General features: G+C 50.6%; 1 protein-coding gene across 1 annotated transcript; it reads left to right on the top strand.

The window, feature by feature from the left end:
• The first annotated feature begins 305 nt into the window (after positions 1-305).
• Positions 306-17516, top strand: ALAD (aminolevulinate dehydratase). Its single transcript, XM_037492652.2, has 12 exons — positions 306-399; positions 6507-6693; positions 7877-7927; positions 8373-8469; positions 8952-9087; positions 9203-9286; positions 9387-9475; positions 9747-9802; positions 9916-10003; positions 10094-10180; positions 10467-10596; positions 11211-17516. The coding sequence occupies exons 2-12, from the start codon at positions 6581-6583 to the stop codon at positions 11267-11269; spliced, it is 990 nt and encodes a 329-aa protein (XP_037348549.1). The 5' UTR covers positions 306-399; positions 6507-6580; the 3' UTR covers positions 11270-17516.
• Positions 17517-18126: the final 610 nt, after the last annotated feature.

Below are 18126 nucleotides of genomic sequence, written 5' to 3'. Positions count from 1 at the left end.
GACTCTAAAATGAACCACAGGGCAGTAATCACCTGCAAGGCAAGCTCAAGCTCACACGCAAGGCCGAGCCGCGCGGTTCCAGCTCTCCCACGTGGGCGCCTCCCTCCTTGCCCGCCAGACCAGCGAGTCCCGGGGCGGGGAGGGGCTGGACGGCCAACGCTTCGGCACACCTGATTGGCCAATCCTCATCTGTCGCGTGGGGCGGGGGCGGGGCCACTCCTGGAGCGGACTAGCCCCGCGCCCCAGAGGGGGCGTGGCCTGCAGGCTGGTGGGGCGGAGTGTGAGCCCTGGGAGAACAGCTGCTTCCGGGTGAGCCGCCCCGCCCCCACGTGGACCTGGGGCGAGCAGAGCGCACCGCAGCGGTGGCGGGAGCGGCGCTGGGAGTCGTCTGGGAGCCAGGTGAGCGGGGACCGTAGACGGCGGGCTTGGAGGGGCGGGGGAGTGTGGCTCTTCGAGTCCCTAGTCCTCAGACCCAGATTGTGCAGTGTGCCTGCAGCGCTCGTGGTGCAGCGGGGCAAAGTCCTGCGGGATCCCGGTTTGGGTTCTTAGCGCTAAGTGGACCTTCTCCAGTCGGCGTCGGAGGTTCCCGTGGCCATAGAGCCATTGAGGGTAACAGGATTCGCGGCTCGTCACTGGGGTCCACATTCTCGGAGGCCGCTGGGCAGACCCGGTGCAGAGCCCGAGGTGCCTTGCAATATCGGGGAGGGAGGTGGAACAATACAGCCGCTTTGTGCTAGGCTTGTAGTGCGTTGCATGCGTTGGCCCATTCAGTCCCTACAACAGCCCATTGAGGGCGGTGCTGGTCCCCATTTAGCAGATGAGGAGACTGAGGTTACACAGCTGGAAGATGACAGAACCAGGATTTAAGTCCTCCTTTGTCACACTCCCAAACCTACACACTTAACTATCTTGCTGCCAGCTGCAGCAGTCACCGTTCTGCCCCCTCCCTTTTCCACCCCCTTCACACAGAGTTCTCCACAAGCCCGGTTCTGCTGTAAACAGCTTTGAAATATATCTGTAAGAAAGTGTCACCCGATAATGGTAGGCACTGAGGACTGGGCTGCCGAAGATCTGGGTTCTAACCCATCAGCCTCTGACTCCATGCATGGTCTTGGGCAAGTGACTACCCATCTCTGAACCCAGTCCCACTAACATTTCAATGAAGTAATTAACAAGTTGCATTCTTCTTTTATGTCCAAATGGCTAAGCCAGCTGAGATTGGGTTCTTCAAAGCCCTAGGTCAAGGCCTGGGTCTCATTCTTTTCTTTATTCTTCTCGGTAATCCCTGTATCTAACAGGGGGGCAGGACCAGAGTAGATATTCAGGAAATGTAAGTTGAGTAAACCAGCAGCCAGTTGGTCCCTTTTCAGAACAGCCTAACAACAGCTATTCTGACCCTTCTGGGATTTTGGATTTCTCAGCCCTGGCCACCTTCTGCCTAGCTGGCCCTCCTGACTACCTCCTACTCAGCTAGTGGGAGAACCTACCACTGCTGGCAGCAGCTCGCAATCCTCTGTGCCAGAACCACAGGCTCTGGAATCCTCAGGAAAGCAGAGTTTGGGGGTTCAGGCCCTGCAGCTCTGTCAGCCCCTCCTGGAAGTAGCTCTGAAAAGGCAATTTCCCCAACTTAGGTTTCTCCAGGTTGGGAAAGTTATTTCCTAAGGAATGAGATAGCTTCGTGAGCAACCTGAAAAACCATGAATTCCTTACTGCCCCCTCTTCCATGAAGCCTTCCTTGATTCCCAGTCACAGAGCCAGCCCACAGCACCCAGTCCACTCCTCTACTCTGTGTGGTGCTTATTTCTTCACTATGTAAGCTGCTGAAAGGCAGGAATCCCACCTCAGATATCTTTTTTTTTTTTTTTAATAGAGGCATGTTTTTGTTTTTTTTTATTTATTTGTTTGTTTTGTTTTTGTTTATACATGCACTGGGTACAGTCAGAAGCGCGGGAGGGTGAGAGAATCCACCAGAGCCAGAGCAGGGAGCAGAGCAGGCAGAAGGACCGAAGTACACTGCTGCCACCTCAGATATCTTAAAAGACCCTGTGGCCCCCACAGGTTTGAGTGAAAGTTCTCCCTTCTGGGTGTGGTGAGGAAGGCCGAGCTGTGGGGACAAGCCAGGAGGTCCATTTCCAGCACATTTCTACTCTAGTAATAAAAATAGCTACGTGCTTACTGTGTGGCTGCTTGGTACCTGACACATACTTCTTTACTATCTCTAATCTTCTCCCCAACTCTGCAAGTTTGATAGTATCAGTCTCACTTTATAGATTATGAAATAAAGACTCTGAAAAGCCAATTCCCTTGCCCAGAATCTCTCTCTCTCTCTCACACACACACACACACACACACACACACACACAGAGCACAGACCAGATCTGGGACCATTTGGCCCCAAATGTTTTTTCTGTACCACTTTCCACAGGTTCTCCTGGTTCTCTAACGGCTCCCAGCTAAACTAGCCTGTCCTCATGTGAGTGGGCATTGAGGCTGGATCCCGTGGCTACTTGCTCTTGTCTTCAGTGTAGTGTCACAAAATTCAAGCTGTGGCTTGCAGGCTCCCTTGATTAGATGTGCGCTCCCAAGTGTGTGACAATCTCTCAGTCTTTGAGAGCTTTGCAAAACCTCCACCTGGATTTGGTTCTGCAAAAGATGCAGCTCTGCTGCTTAGGGGGTGTTTTTCTCGCCCCCCCCCCATGTATTTAGTAAGCACCTGTGGTAGAGGAGTGACAGGGATGTGGGTAACAGGGCACTGGACTACAAGCCAGGAGCCCCCTGGCCACACCCAGCTGTGTACCTGACTTGCTATGAGTGTCAAACAAGTCCCATCACTTCTCTGCATCCCACTTTCCACATCAAAATGAAGAGATTTAAACAGAACCTGTGATTTTAAACTTTTTAACACTAATACCCTTTTCTCAAATCAAATCTCTCTAAACCCTAAGATTTTAAAAACAGATTAAAGTGGAACTACTCTCCTGAGGCCTCACGCTCACCCTCCTCCCTTGGCCCCCACCCCCACTGCTAGAGCTCCAGGGAGCCCTACCCTGTTGCTTCTGATAAGCAGACGTTTTACTCCCTCAGCCTCCTAAAGCAGATAAGGGGTTAGGGCCAGTGGAATGCAGCTTTGGATTCCAAAAGCCAGACACTTGCTATAAAGGTTGTTCCCTGGGAAGCAAATCAAAGACAAGTAGAGCTGGACTGAGACTTGACTCTCCAGAATGGCATTGAACAAGTCCCTTATCCTCTGGAGCCTCCTTTTCCTTATCACTGAGAGAACAATTCTCTGCAATTAAATGAGATACTATAAATATATAGTATGTAGTCCAGTTCTCAGCACTTAATATACACTGTATATTATTCTCTTGTTTTCTCCTCTCCACCCCACAAGGCAAACATAGTATAGGCAGAGAGACACCTGCTAAATCAGGCTTTTAACAGTACTATGGGTACAGTAAATGAAACTCTGTACTCACTGCCTAGAATAAAGTCAAACTCAACCTCAGTAACTAGGTATGAGGTCTTGGGCAAATGACTTAACTTCTCTGAACTGGGCTAATCCCTGGCTGACCAGAGAGCTACATCTTGCACAAAAGGGGCCCTCAGGACTTTGTATCTGCTGAAGGATTGCTCAGTTGGGGCTTGGGACATCTTTAGGGAAGCCCTGGCTTGCCCCTGTGTCAGATGATGGGTCTAACCCAGGGTGTGGTACTAGGGTGGGTCCCTGTGTGGCTCCTGATAACTCCAGCCCCACCAGTGGGAGGATTGGATAAAACGGGCCTCCTGAGTTGGTTGAGAAGGAGCTAAAGGGGCCCGGGAGACTGTGGGGAAGGACATCCTCATTGTACCCAAGGACACCCCGCCTGGGAGTCACCACACCAAGATTCTAGTCCTGCTGTTTAGCCTCTGACCTGCTGTGTAACCATGGGTAAGTCCCTGACCCTCTCTGAGCCTTAAATTCCAGTCATGCAAGAAGAGATTACTGGTTCTTCCCCCCTCACCCCCACCCTTGACTATTGGATATTCCCCCAGGTACCTCCAAAAGGAAGTGTCTAAAACAGAGCTGTCCACCTCCTCTCCAAACTTGGCTCCCGGCAGCCCTCTTCCTGCCTTGTCCCTGTCTCCACTCTCCCCTGGGCCGAGCAGGCCAGAGCATCCGCCCCAGAAGACCGCCTCTTGGCTGCTTTATGGTGGCCCTTCCTTCTCCGCCCCTCTGCCCCGGCCTCTGTGCTCCTCTGCTTCCTGTCTGCTTTGCTCAGCCTGTGACTGTCTTCCTAAAGCCAGACTCCGGCCAGGCCACTCTGCTGCCTCCTGCTCAGAAATCTCCCCTGTCCTCAGCCTACACCCCTGTTCCCTCCCTACAGTCATATACCTCATTCCTCTCCTCAGGTGCTCCAAACAGTCCCTAACTTTCCCTCCTTCCCCACCCTTCCTTCCCATCCTGAGAGAATTTTCTCCCTTTTCCTCTGCCAAGCTGAGCCCACTCATCTATAAAACTGAGCTCAAGGCCCCCCGCCCCCATCTTCCTCCAGCGAGCTGCTTCTGCCAGCCTAACTCACCACCCTGGAACTCCTGGTTCTTTTATGGAGATGCTCCTCCTTTCTGACATATACTCAGCCAGCCCTGCCTTCCAGGGCTGTAGTGCCAACTCCACAAGAAGGCACCTGTGCAAATGCCCAGTGTAGCCTGGCACACAGTAGGTGCTCCAGAGACAAATGACACCCCAGCCTCCTCCTGTCTTCCTTCACACGTTTGGTATTAGAGCGGTTATGTACTGAATGTAAAGACTTCCTTTGTGCTGGGATGAAGGAGCAAAAATTAGGCCTGTGAACCCTGCCCTGGGGCACTCTGTTTACTGGGGTGAGATAAGAGGGCACTATTACCTAAGAAAGTGGTGTGTGGTCTGGGAAGGAAGAGAAGCTGCAGTGGAGAAGGGAAGGAGGGGTACCCGATAGAGAACCCCATAGAACTTGGGAGTGGGCAGGTTATGGAGAGAGCAGGAGCCTCCCAGATGGGGCCTATACTGGGAATCAGCACTGGGGAAGCACTTCAGTGGCCACTCTGGGGTTCGGGGGTGTGCATCTGGCCAGCTATGCTACTTCTACTGTATGTGGCCTGAGAAGTCAGTGTAATAAAGAGTTACCAGTGCTTTTCTCTAGGGGTAGAATTTCAGGTTTCTTTTTTTGTGCTTATCTGTACTTTTCTAGGATTTCTGCCAGGCACAAGGCCATTTTTCACAGCACCATCTAAATGGTCACGTGCTAATTTTCAATCCAGCAGAGAGTGGTTTTCAAATCAGCTGTAAATGCCTTTCAATAAAAGTCAACTACTAGAGAAATGTTACTTAAAAAACAAGAGACACACCATATAAAATGCAAGCCCAGATTTTTATATTATTAGTTTCAAAAGGCTATGGGGGCCCAGAAGGGGCAAAATGGGGGGAGGGGGTCAAAAGTTCCAAACTTCCGGTTACAAAATAGGTGAGTCATGGGGATGGACTGTTTAGTGTGGTCAATAATATTTGTAGTCAATAATATTTGAAAGCTGGGCCTACCTGGTGGCACAGGGGTTAAAAACTATGCTGTCAAGCTACCACCAGCCACCACAGCACGTGTTCAATCTCCAGCCAGCCAAGGAGCTACCCACATGGCACAGCAGACCTCACCTGTCTCCCCTGCTGCTCCCCTCAGCAGTGTTTTTCAGTAGCTCTACCTGTTCTGCTCCCCCACTCTCTCTGGTGAATCCTCTTACCCTCTGCTCCTCTAGCTCACACCCCAGTTCTTGTATGCATAAATACATAAATCTTTAAAAAATAATAATAATATTTAAGGGCCTCCCCAGTGGCGCAGTGGTTGAGCGCTGGGTTGCGAAGCTGCCCGCAGCCTCTGCAGCGCAGGTTCAATCCCCGGCCACTGGGCCAAGGTCCCACATGGTGCGTAGACCTCTCCTGCCGCCCACTGCTCCCCTCAGCAGTGTACTTCTTCAGTCTGCCTGCTCTGCTCCCTGCTCTGGCTCTGGTGAATTCTCTCACCCTCCCGTGCTTCTGACTGTACCCAGTGCTTGCATAAATAAATAAATCTTTTTTTAAATAAATAAATAAATAACTCAGTTTTTAAAAAAATAATATTTAAAAGCTGCTAAGAGAGTAGATCTTAAAAGTTCTTACAGCAGGAAAAAAAAAAGCTGTAATGCTATGAGGTGATGGATGTTAACTAGACTTGCTGTGGGGAACGTTTTGCAATATCAAATCATGGTGTTGTACACCTGAAATGAATGTAATATCATGTATCAGTTATAATTACCTCAATAAAGAGCATGTTATAAAGTGTCTGAAGGCCTGCTTACATGTCTCTGCTTTCCTGGGTGGAGGCCAGCAAGGATCCGTGCTCCACACTAGGAGTAGCAATGGAGAGAGGAAGGCAGAGTAAGGGAGGTGGTGGGGGGATGTGACTATCTCATGAGGACTGGAACCTGGACTCTCATCTTGCTTCCCACCACCCCCACAGGGCTGAGTCAGCTGCAGACCACTGAGAAGCCTTCGCTTGCTGCCAACTGGCTGCCCCGTACCCCACTATCCACCATGCAGCCCCAGTCAGTTCTGCACAGCGGCTACTTCCACCCCCTGCTTCGGTCTTGGCAGGCAGCTAGCGCCACCCTTGGTGCCTCCAACCTCATCTACCCCATCTTTGTCACGTGAGTCCTCATGAAGGGACCAGGCCTCTGGTCTGCAGGGGGTCGGCGTAGGTGTGGGTATGACCAGGCAGGTGTCTTTTGCTGGGAGTAATAAAATTGACTGCTCAGGGCGTTAGAAGTGGCCAACTGGGGCTTCCCTGGTGGTGCAGGCGGTTGAGTGCAGCACTGTGAGGCTGTCCCCAGCCTCTGCAGTGCCGGTTCAATCCCTGCTGGCCACGGAGATACCCATATGGCGGGGCAGACCTCTCCTGTCTCACCCGCTGCTCCCCTCAGCAGTGTATTTCAGTCTGCCTGTTCTGTTCCTCACTCTGTCTCGGGTGAATACTCTCACCCTCCCACACATCCCAGTTCTTGTATAAAAATAAATAAATCTTTAAAAAAAAAAAAAAAGAAGTGGCCAACTGGGCAAAGGGCAACTGTCTTAGGAACAAAACAGACCTTGAAAGAACTCAATCTCCCCATTTAGGAAATAAGACAAATCCTTGTTTGTCATCCTGAGCTGTTGGAACAGACAGCTGCTGAGGCTGTGTTCTGTAGATTATAAAGTGCTTTGGACATGTAAGAAGGGGCAACTGGACTTACTAATCACAGCAACCACTGCCACTCATTGAGTACTTACTGTGCACAGATGCTATGCTCACCACCTTTGTGTATACCTCATTTGGTCTGTACGAGGGAGGTGTGAATGTTATCCCCTAAAATGTCATCTTCAAGATGGCAGGAACTTTGATCTGTTTTGTTTATGGTTGTATCACCAGAGCCTAGAACAGTACCTGGCACATAAGTGCTGAGTAAGGATTTGTTGAGTGCACGAATCCACCCAGGAGACAGATGAAGGGCTCAAAGAGATGTTACCACTTGGCCAAAGTTACCCAGTCAGTTAAGTGGCTGGGATAGCAAGTGAAGTTCCTCTTGACTTCAGAGTCCAAGCTCTTAACAACTTGACTCCTTCCTGTGATCATTGTTCTTTTAGTACATTTGCTCTTGTCACTGTTACTCTTGTTGTTCCCATTATTATTTCAGGCCCTGGGCTTGGCCAGGCAGGGGAACCAGACCTTGGACCCCATCCTCCTCCCACGATCTCCATTTCCATATTCCTTCCCAGCTCCCCAACCATTGTCACCCCCTCACCATTGACCCTTCCCACAACTACCAGTCCATAGCCCACCCCCGGCTCTTGCAGGGATGTTCCTGAGGACATACAGCCCATTGCCAGCCTCCCAGGAGTGGCCAGGTAGGAGGCATGGTGGGGACAACAAGGGGATGAGGGAGGGAGCGATTTCACAGGTGGAGGTGCCAGGAAGCAGAAGCTGACCAGGAAGTAGATGATCTGGAGGGGCCAACCTCAGCTCAGTAGAGTTTAGGGTCAAGGATGTGCCACAACAGAAGAGGCACATAAAGAAATCAAGAATGGACTGTCCATCATCAGAGGTGCTGTAACAGAGGCTGGTGCAGAGGACTGAGCTTGATGTGGGAGTTCAGTATGAGAACTTTAGCTGAATCCATAACTCTTCTAGCTGAGGCCTTGGGCTTTCCCATCTGTGGGTGGGCACATTTCTGCCCCTCCTTGGTTCGACATACAAGTGGCTCTTAAAAAAAGGCATGGGTCGGAAGGGTTAGGGTGGTGGGGTGGGATCCCTGACCTGGGACAGGCCTTACTCCAGCCCATGCACATGCAGGTATGGTGTGAACCGGCTGGAAGAGATGCTGAGGCCCCTGATGGAGGAGGGCCTGCGCTGCGTCCTGGTCTTTGGCGTCCCCAGCAGAGTTCCCAAGGTGAAGAATCAGAGGAAGAGTTAGAAGGGAGGGAGAGGGGAGGGAGATGAGGGTGAGCTGGGGTTCTGTACTAATCCTTGCTCCAGCCTTGTGGCCACAGGTGAATAAACCTAGCACCCGAATCCAGCACCCTTAGAGGATCAGGAAGCTGAGTAGGTGTGGGTAAATCAAGGCCCAGAGCTCCAATGGGACCAGGCCCCAGGCTCTATTTCCCAGCCTGGGTCCTTTCTCTCCCTGCCACATCCTCCTGGGACATCGGCAAAAGACTGACTGGGCCCAGACCCCACTGTCTCCCTGTAGGTATCAGTGACGAGCTATCCCCCAACCCTGATTGGATAAGTCAAGTACCCTTTGCAAAGTGGGGCCATTTTTCACTGCTTCGCCATCCTGAAGCTGTGATGGTGATAAAAGGGGAGGAAAGTAGAAAGGGCTCTCAAGGCTCCATGTAACAGACACACTCCTCTGCCCATTTCCACTGCTAGGATGAGCGGGGCTCTACAGCTGACTCTGAGGACTCCCCAGCCATTGAGGCCATTCGCCTGCTTCGAAAGACCTTCCCCGGCCTTCTGGTGGCTTGCGATGTCTGCCTGTGCCCCTATACCTCCCATGGTCACTGTGGTGAGCTCCCTCCCTTCATGGCCCTGCTGCCACCTACATTTCCACTGCCCATTCCTCCCAGGATGGGACAGGCCAGAGCCAAGATGTTCCCCACAATTCAACTCTCTTCCTACAGGGATTCTGAGTGAGAACGGGTCATTCCTGGCTGAAGAGAGCCGCCAGAGGCTGGCAGAGGTGGCACTGGCCTATGCCAAGGCAGGTAAGTGAGCCACCAGCAGGGATGAGCTCCTCTGGGTTAGGGAGGTGGCAGTGTGGATGGGAGGGTCCCAGAATTCTGAAGGCCACACTCTGTGCCTCAGGATGTCAGGTGGTGGCCCCTTCGGACATGATGGACGGACGCGTGGAAGCCATCAAGGAAGCTCTGATGGCACATGGATTTGGCAACAGGGTAGGAGCCGGGAGTGCAGGTGGGCACAGGGAGGTGAGGCGGGAGCCAGGACCAGCCCTGTCCCTGTAAATGGGTCACACAAGCAAAGACAACGCTGGGTGAGACCTTTGGGGTCCGCCTCAACCTGGAGGTGTGGTCAGCTGGAGAAATCAAGGCCCTGAGCGCCAATGGGACCAGACCCCAGGCCCTATTTTCCAGCCTGGGTCCTTTCTGTCCCTGCCACATCCTCCTGGGACATCTGCAAAGGGCTGACCCCACTGTCTTCCTGCAGGTATCAGTGATGAGCTATAGCGCCAAGTTTGCTTCCTGTTTCTATGGACCTTTCCGGTGAGTGGGGACAGCCCTGGTCCATTAATCCAAAGCTAAAAGCCCTGCTTTTAAATCCCTGACCTGCTGGCCCCAAACTGAACACCACCCCCCCACACGCCTCTGCTTCCCAGGGATGCGGCTCAGTCAAGCCCAGCTTTTGGAGACCGCCGCTGCTACCAGCTGCCACCCGGAGCACGAGGCCTGGCCCTCCGCGCTGTGGTGAGTGACCAGAGCCTGGGCATCACCTGGCCTGGCCCCCCTGCTCCCCTCACCTCCAGGGCTCTGTTCACACCCTCCGTCATCCCCTAGGACCGGGATGTACGTGAGGGAGCTGACATGATCATGGTGAAGCCGGGAATGCCCTACCTGGACATCGTGCGCGAGGTCAAAAACAAGGTAAGCAGAGTGGAGACAAGGGCACTCCAGCAGATGAAAGAGGGACCTGGGACTGAGGGGCTGCAGTCTGGCCCAGAAACCACCCCGGACTTCTGTACCAGGCTCGCGGATTGCCCTTTGAGCAGCTCTGCTCCCACAGCTCAAGGTTGGGCCAGGTTACCAGCCACAGTGACTCAGGGCCTGGGGCATAAGATGGTCACACAGATTGCATCAAGAAGAAGAGACACTCCCAGAGATATGTCCCCCTTCCACCTCAACCTCTCTGCCCACCGTGGCTTCTCTGTAGCACCCAGAACTGCCCCTGGCTGTGTACCACGTTTCTGGAGAGTTTGCCATGCTGTGGCACGGAGCCCAGGCTGGGGCGTTTGATCTCAAGGCTGCCGTCCTGGAGGCCATGACTGCCTTCCGCAGAGCAGGTAAGCAGGCAGAGTGGAGTTTTTTGACCTGTGCCACAGGCACTGATAGGCACTTTGCCCAGATAGGGAATCAAAGTCATGAGACAGCCTGGAGTCTGGCGCCTGGAAACGCCAGTGATTTAAACAGACACAGGTGGAGGGAGGGACGTGGACTGCAGAACAGAGCGCACAGGCTTGCAGGGAGCAGTGCCCTCTCTTACCTTTTGATTTTGAGACCTTGGCCAAACCACTTCTCTGAACCTGTATCCTCATCTTGGTGCATGGTTGTCATGAAAATTCAATGAGATGATTGTGTGTCTGGCTTATCGCTTGATAAATGGGAGCTGCTTTTGTTGATATAGATCACAGCGTGGGAGGAGAACTGACAGCTCATCTCTTTCCCCCACTGTGCGCTTTATACTTTGGCAAAGTGGGGCCCAGAAAGAGAAGATGACTTGCCCACAGTCACACAATGTACAGAGCTAGAACTGACAAACGCAGGGCTCGAGCTTATGCTGTGATGCCCACGAGCTGTGCCTCGTTGTGGTAGGCCCCCCCCAGGCCCCCCACATCTCCCAGGTGCACCCAGAGCCGATGCCCCACCCGCTCCCCTACTTCCTTCTCTCTCAACACAGGTGCTGACATCATCATCACCTACTACACACCTCAGCTATTGCAGTGGCTAAAAGAGTGACGGAGAACATGTACAAGACCCAAGAACTAGAACTTTTCAAAGTTCCCAGGGCCTTGGAGAAGTGAAAACCAAAGTAAATGCTGCTTTTAGAATTGTGCCCTTTTGCCCTCTTCCTGCTCACATGCTGGCAGGTGCCCCCTCCAGGGCTGGTTTCTACAGCATGCCAAACCTTACCACTTGCAGCCACATCCTCATGGGCTCTCCCAGGCCTCCCCACCCCGCCCCTGGGTCAACCCTAAGACTCACCTCTGTACCAGCTTCTTCCTGCAATGTGGCTTCACCTTGAAAACCACCAGGAGTTGGGTGCAGGCTCGGTGGTCCTGGGAGAGGGGCTTGGAGCACTGGAAGAAAAAAGTTAGATATTGGATCCTAAGAAGCTCTGGAAAGCTTAGTGCTCCCAGCAACAGAGCTGGGGCTGCTGGCACTAAGCTTTGATTGACATCTGTGGTATATCGTTGAGATTTGCTGTGATGCCACACAGACAAGTGGTTGCCAGGCTACCTGAAATTGCCCATTCTACTCTGTACTGAGCCATAAACCCAAAGAAGAATTGTTCTTTAATGCAGAAATGTTGCCTGAGGATCAAATTCAGAAGCCAAGGGAGAGGTCCTGATTGTTGGAGATGCTACCACCATAAAGGCTTTTTATTGAAGAGAAATTTTTTGAGAATGTCTGCTCTGTGCCCAGGAGTGGGCTTGTTACTGAGAATACAGCAGGACAGACCTCAGCTTATGTCTCTGTGTGGAATCTATACAAAGATGATGGGGGAGGCAGCCAGCAGTAAGAACACAGACAAATAAAGCAGTTGCAAACTGTACTAGGTGCTTGGAAGGAAAGTAAGACTCCGACTAACAAGAGGAAGGGACTGCTCTTGAGAAGGTGGCTAGGAAGCCATTCCTGAGGTTGAGGGACAAAGAGAGACACTTGTAGAGAGAAGCTCCTAGAAGCTGCAAGAATGACACAAAGTGTGCAAAGATCCTGCCGTGGGAGGAGCTTGGCCAGGCTCCTGGGAACAGATAAGGAAAGTGGGCAACAGGACTGGAGGCCGGAAAGGTAAATCCTGTACCTTGTAGGAAGCTTGGATTTAGAAAGTCATCAAAGGATCTTAACCATAGTTGTGTGGGTCAATTTCCCACACAGCTGCTATGAAAAAAATGAGGGGTGAGAAAGAAAGCAGAGCGCGAGAGCCTGGCTGGGAAGCTATTGCAGACCCCAGAGAGCAGTGACACCCTGGAACAGGTTTAGCAGCGGAGAGAGGAGGATGCAAATGTATTCAGGTTATGTTCTGGAGACAATTAGCAGATTGTGTTGATGGTTTACATCTGGGGGGATGGAGGGTAAGGGGAACAAGGATGCCTTCATGGGTTTCTGGCTCGAGCAACTAGATAAGCAGTCTCAATTCATTCTTCTGAGACTGACAGAATATAATGTTCCCCCTGATGAAGGCTAAAGCCCAGCTCAGAAGGGCACAGTTTGCAAGTCCACCTGGCCCATCTGCTGAGCAACAGGGAACCCCAGCTCTAGGGTCAAAGCAAGTTCAGTGCAGACCTTAAAGCCTACAACCCATGTTACGATTTAGAGTAATCAACTCCAGCAGCAATTCTGTCAGACCAGCCCCTCCCAGCTCGTGGTAGTCTTCCTCAGAGCTGTGACCAACTCAAGATGGCATCTCATTCTGTCTTTAGCCTTTTGCAAGCTGACCAATCAAAATCAGGGCTTGCAAAGTCACAAACTTTCACTGCCAGGGAGCCTGGGTTTGAATCAACTACCTGGGGGCCTAAAGCACTAAGGATGAGCTGTTGATGGGCCTCGGACTTAGACCAGACCAGAACCGTTAGTCATCTTAGCTTCTTGGCTTCCTGGCCCCTGAGCTCACTTCTGGTGAATGTGGAAGGGAAGTTTTTCAAACATCATTCCAAACCAGTTGCCGAGCTAATATGAGGCCTAGCTCTATTCTAGGCAGAGACAAAGACACTGCCCCTTAGGTATAAGCAGTCCTTGGGCAGCAAACAACTGTGCACGAGCCCCTTACCCCACCCTGATGGTTTGAAGAATCAATAAATGCTTCCCTGAGGCACCAACATTTGAGCTAAAGCTGAAGGATAAGCAGCCAAGCCAAGACATGTTTGGGGAAGAGAATTCCAGGCAGAGGGGACAGCCGTGCAGAGGCCCTGGGGCCCAAATGAGCTGGAAGAACATAAGGCAGGTGTGGCTGGAGCGGGGAAGGACAGAGGAAGTGGTCTCCCAAACTAGAGAGAAACCAGGGCCCCACCATGCAGTAGCTTAAAGGCCGTGGCTTAAGGAAGGCAAGAGCCTTTTCCGCCTCTATTCCAAGAGAGAGCAGGGGTATGTCTCGCTGGAACTTGCATTCTATGAAACTGTTGACAGCACAGTGGCAAAGCGCAGTTGAGACATGGCCAGGTCTGGGGTGGAGGCCGTGGGACAGAGAGATGAATGGATTTACAAGGTAGAGTAGATGTGAAGTATGAACTTGGCCTGAGCTCCTGGGTGGCTGATGCGCCATTTACCGAGGTGCGGGAAGCGTGGAAGAGGATCAAAGAGGAACGGGAGTCCTCCTGTGTTTGCACTGAAGAAGTTATATCTACCACTTACATGATTTACCCAAGGCCATTCAACACATCTGTGGCAGATTTGAGTCTAGAGCCCTAGCCACCCAAAACCTTAACCCATATTAACCCATATTGCCCTCTCCCCTAACCTCTTCCCTAACCACTGTGCCATGCCAGTAGAGAATGATGGGTCTAACATGATGCTATTAGCTCCAGTAATAGGGCAGACCAAGGGGCTGGGTTGCCTTCAGGCATCGTGGGCTGTGGAAGTAGTGCCTTCTGGAGTTAGGCCTTGTCCCCCGGGGGTGCCAGCCTGATGTCCACTCCAGCCCATGTGTTTTGTCTACAAAGGCAATAATGGCGTGGCAGGCAGCTGGCAGCATTTGAGCGGCCCTGTGCATCCTGGCTCCTCCATGTCCCTGTCTCCTGCTGGTGTTTGGCCCTGGCTGATACTAATTTTATCCCTGGGCAGAGAAGTCAACTTTCACAATTGGCAAAGCATGTTATTCTGAACTTCCAGGGGTCACAGTGCATGGGTAAGCAGCATTAAGGGCCTCTCTCTATGAGACTTGACTTTCACCCCCCTCTCAGATGTGCCAGCTTGGACAGTAGCTCATCTGTTCTTTGTGGGGGCTTCCTGAAGGCCACAACAAATAGCCAACACATTCCACCATCCTCATTTTTTATTTTACTAAGATCCCTAAAACTCTAATCTCAATGGAGATGTGGTTGAGGGACCCACCAAGCAACAGGCACTTTAGCCACCACTTTACTACCACTTCTATCACTTCCCCAGCTAGGGAAGGGGAGGATCCTGACCTCTATGACCACGTGGACTCTGTCAATTCCATACCTAAGGGCCAATGACTTGTCGCACTCATTACTCTATTGTATCAGGTGCTCTTGGTTGCAAGGGACGGAAACTCTGGACACAACCAGAGCAAAAAATGGAAATGACTGGTTTTCATAACTGGATTGTGATGAGGTTAGGTATGATTGGCCCTCAGACCGAAAATTCTCGTGTAGGGCTGTGTCTTTTCCTAGCTTCACCTCTCTCTGCTTGGTTTATTCTTAGATGGGATTCTGTCACCTGACATTAACACGATCCCTACATGGTCCTTAAGACTTACGGTCCCAGGGGCCTCCCTGGTGGCGCAAGGGATTAAGACACAACCTACTAAGCTATCCACAGCCACTGCAGCACAAGTTCGATCCCTGGCCAGGGAGCTACCCACATGGCTCAGCAGTCTTCTCCTGACTTGCCGACTGCTCCCCTCAGCAGTGTATTTCAGTGTATTTCTGCCTGTTCTGTTCCCCACTCTGTCTCTGTGAATCCTCTCACCCCCACATCTCTGGCCTGACCGCAGTTCTTATATTTATAAATAAATAGATAGATAGATAGATAGATAGATAGATAGATAGATAGATAGATAGATAAATAAATAAATAAAAGACTTACAGTCCCAGAGAAAGTCAGACCCTCCCTTTCCCATCACTCAAATCTCTGGAGGTCTCTGACCCCACCCAGGTTACGTGACTGGCCTCTTGGCTCAGTGATGAAGCAATCACACACAAGGCTGGGGAGGCCTCAGCTTTTGTACCTGTGGTCCCCTTGCCTGGAATGCTTTCTCCCCAAATCTACGGCCCTTTCCTTTTTAAGATGTTGGCTTAAGTATCACTTCCTCAATGACGTCTGCCCTGACTCAGTTTAAAGTCATCTGCCCCCTCAGGATTCAGATTCAGTGGATATAACAGAAGCCCAAATAACAGTAGCTTAAGATGGAAATCTGCTTCTCAGTAAGCAGGCCAGGCTGTCAGCCACGTGGCCTGCCAGCTCTGTCATCCTCAACACATCTTGCTTCCATCTCGTGATCAAAGATGGTGAGTCCTGTCCCCACGATCAGGTCCTCTTTTCAGCCAGTAGGAAGAGGAAAGGGCAAGCGGAGGGCATGACCCATCTTTAAAGGGCACAACAGAGACGTTGCACACATCACTTTTGTCCACATTCATCAGCACTTAGTCACTGGCCACACCCCATTCTGTGACAGAGGCTGAGAAAGAGTCTAGCAGGGCAGCATGTGCTCAGCTACAACCTGGTTCAATTACTAATGAAAATGGAGAGAATGGACAAGGGAGCAAATGGCCATCCCCATCATATGGAGTTCCTTGTAGACACAGAAACGGTGGTCAGAACATCAAAGGACGAGCTCCTTAGAGGCACTCTAGTTAAGTACTCTACAGATGGAGACAGGGATTTGTCCAAATTTGTGCAAGCCAGTGACAGACCATGGCTGGGATTCGGGTCTCCTAACTTCAGAACTGGGAGAGTACAAAAGGGTAAGGGTATGAGGGTGGTTTTAGAGGGATTTTTGCTTTTTATGTATTATCTTAGCTTCAAATGAATTTTTATATCCATGTGTCATATCTAACAAAGATATATTTGTGCTATTTGTGTAAATAAAAAATGAAAATGTGGCCAGTATATATAGGAGGAAAATGTGTTATCTCCACTAGTACCAATTGTTGAAAATGTGGAGCAAATGGAAATCTCACACGATACTGACTTCAGGAAACGTTCTTGTCCCTTCTAATAAAGCTTAACATAATACCCTCTGACCTAGTGATTCTACATCTGGGTATTTACCTGAACAGAAATGTGAATATGCACATATGTTTACCAGAAGTCATACTCAGGAATGTTCACAGAGTTAACAAAAATCCAACCCGGTAAATTTGAGATCCAACTGACTCTATTCAATGATTCCTAAGTCAGGCAGTATCCCATCACGAACAAAGGCATTTCAAGGAGTTGGTACTAGATGAAAGGTTAAAGAGAGGCAAGATAAAAGGGAGTTGTAGCCTGGCTAAGTTACTATCGGTCACTTTCCTATGGGGGATAAAATGGGTCTATCAGGTGGATTATCTTGTTAGTGTGACAGGAGATTCAGGTTTCAGGGTCAACATCCCCCAGAGATGTTGAAGCTCTAATTAGATTAGGTATGAAGTCTTGATGTGCTGATACCAGGCTTTAGCACAAGTGATTCCACTTGGGGCCTGTTGTCTTTTTTTAATGACAGCAATATTTTCCTAATATTGTAATAAAACTCTAGCTAAATCAAATGCCCATCAACAGTAAAATGTGGTCTATTTAATATGACAGACTACAGTCTTGCTCCACTTAACTTAGCGATACATTCTGAGAAATGTGACCTTAAGCAATTTTGTCATTGGACTGAGTCACAGAGAACGCCTACACAAACCTAGGTGCAGTGGCCTACACACCAAGGCTTTATATAGGGACCACTGTCATACACACTGTCCGTGGTTGACAGGACATGTCATGTGGTAAATGACTATTCCAAGTGTGAGAATGAATGACCTATGACAACACACAGTACATGGATGACTCTTACAAATAAAATCAAGCAAAAGAGGCAAGACAAAAGTGTATTCTGGTCCTCCCTGGTGGCACTAAGGGTTAAGTGTCAGCACTACGAAGCTATTACCAGCCACTGCTGCAAGAGTTCGATCCCCAGCCAGGGAGCTGACCCACATGGCACATCAGACCTCTCCTGGCTCACCCGCTGCTCCCCTCAGCAGTGTATTTCAGTAAATATGCCTGTTCTGTTCCCCACTGTCGTTGGTGAGTACTCTAGCCCCCCACACCTCTGGCCTACTCCCCAGCTCTTGTATGCATAAATAAATAAATCTTTTTTAAAAAGTGTATTCCATTTATACAGAGTTTAAAAACAAACAGAAGTATGCAATGGGAAGCCGGGATAGTGATTACTCTTTCCAGGGGTAAATGACTAGAATACGAAAGGGGCTGCAGGGCCTTGCGTGTTCTTTTTGTTGGTCTGGATACTGGTTACATGGGTATGTCGATTTGTAAACGTTCAAGGACAGGTATACTTTGCACTTTTCTCTGTGATACATTTATTTATTTTTAATTAATTAATTTATTTATACAAGCACTGGGTACAGTCAAAAGCACGGGACGGTGAGAGAATTCACCAGAGCCAGAGGGGCGAGCAGAGCAGGCAGATTGATAAGGTACACTGCTGAGGGGAGAGGCAGGTGGCAGGAGAGGTCTGCTGGCCATGTGGGACCCTCCCCCAGAGGCCCAGGGATCGAACCAGCGCTGCAGAGGCTGCGGGCAGCTTCACAACCCAGCGCTCAACCACTGCGCCGCCACCGGGGAGGCCCTCTCTGTGATACATTTAAATAAATGTTAACTTTAAAAAGTAAGTAAATGAAAATTTTAAAGTAAAGACAGAGACGTGCCCA

The sequence above is a fragment of the Talpa occidentalis genome, unplaced genomic scaffold, assembly GCF_014898055.3.
Source record: "Talpa occidentalis isolate TD23 unplaced genomic scaffold, MPIMG_talOcc4v2.1 talOcc4.7, whole genome shotgun sequence".
Taxonomy (NCBI): domain Eukaryota; kingdom Metazoa; phylum Chordata; class Mammalia; order Eulipotyphla; family Talpidae; genus Talpa; species Talpa occidentalis.
This window is presented reverse-complemented; position numbering and strand designations above follow the sequence as displayed.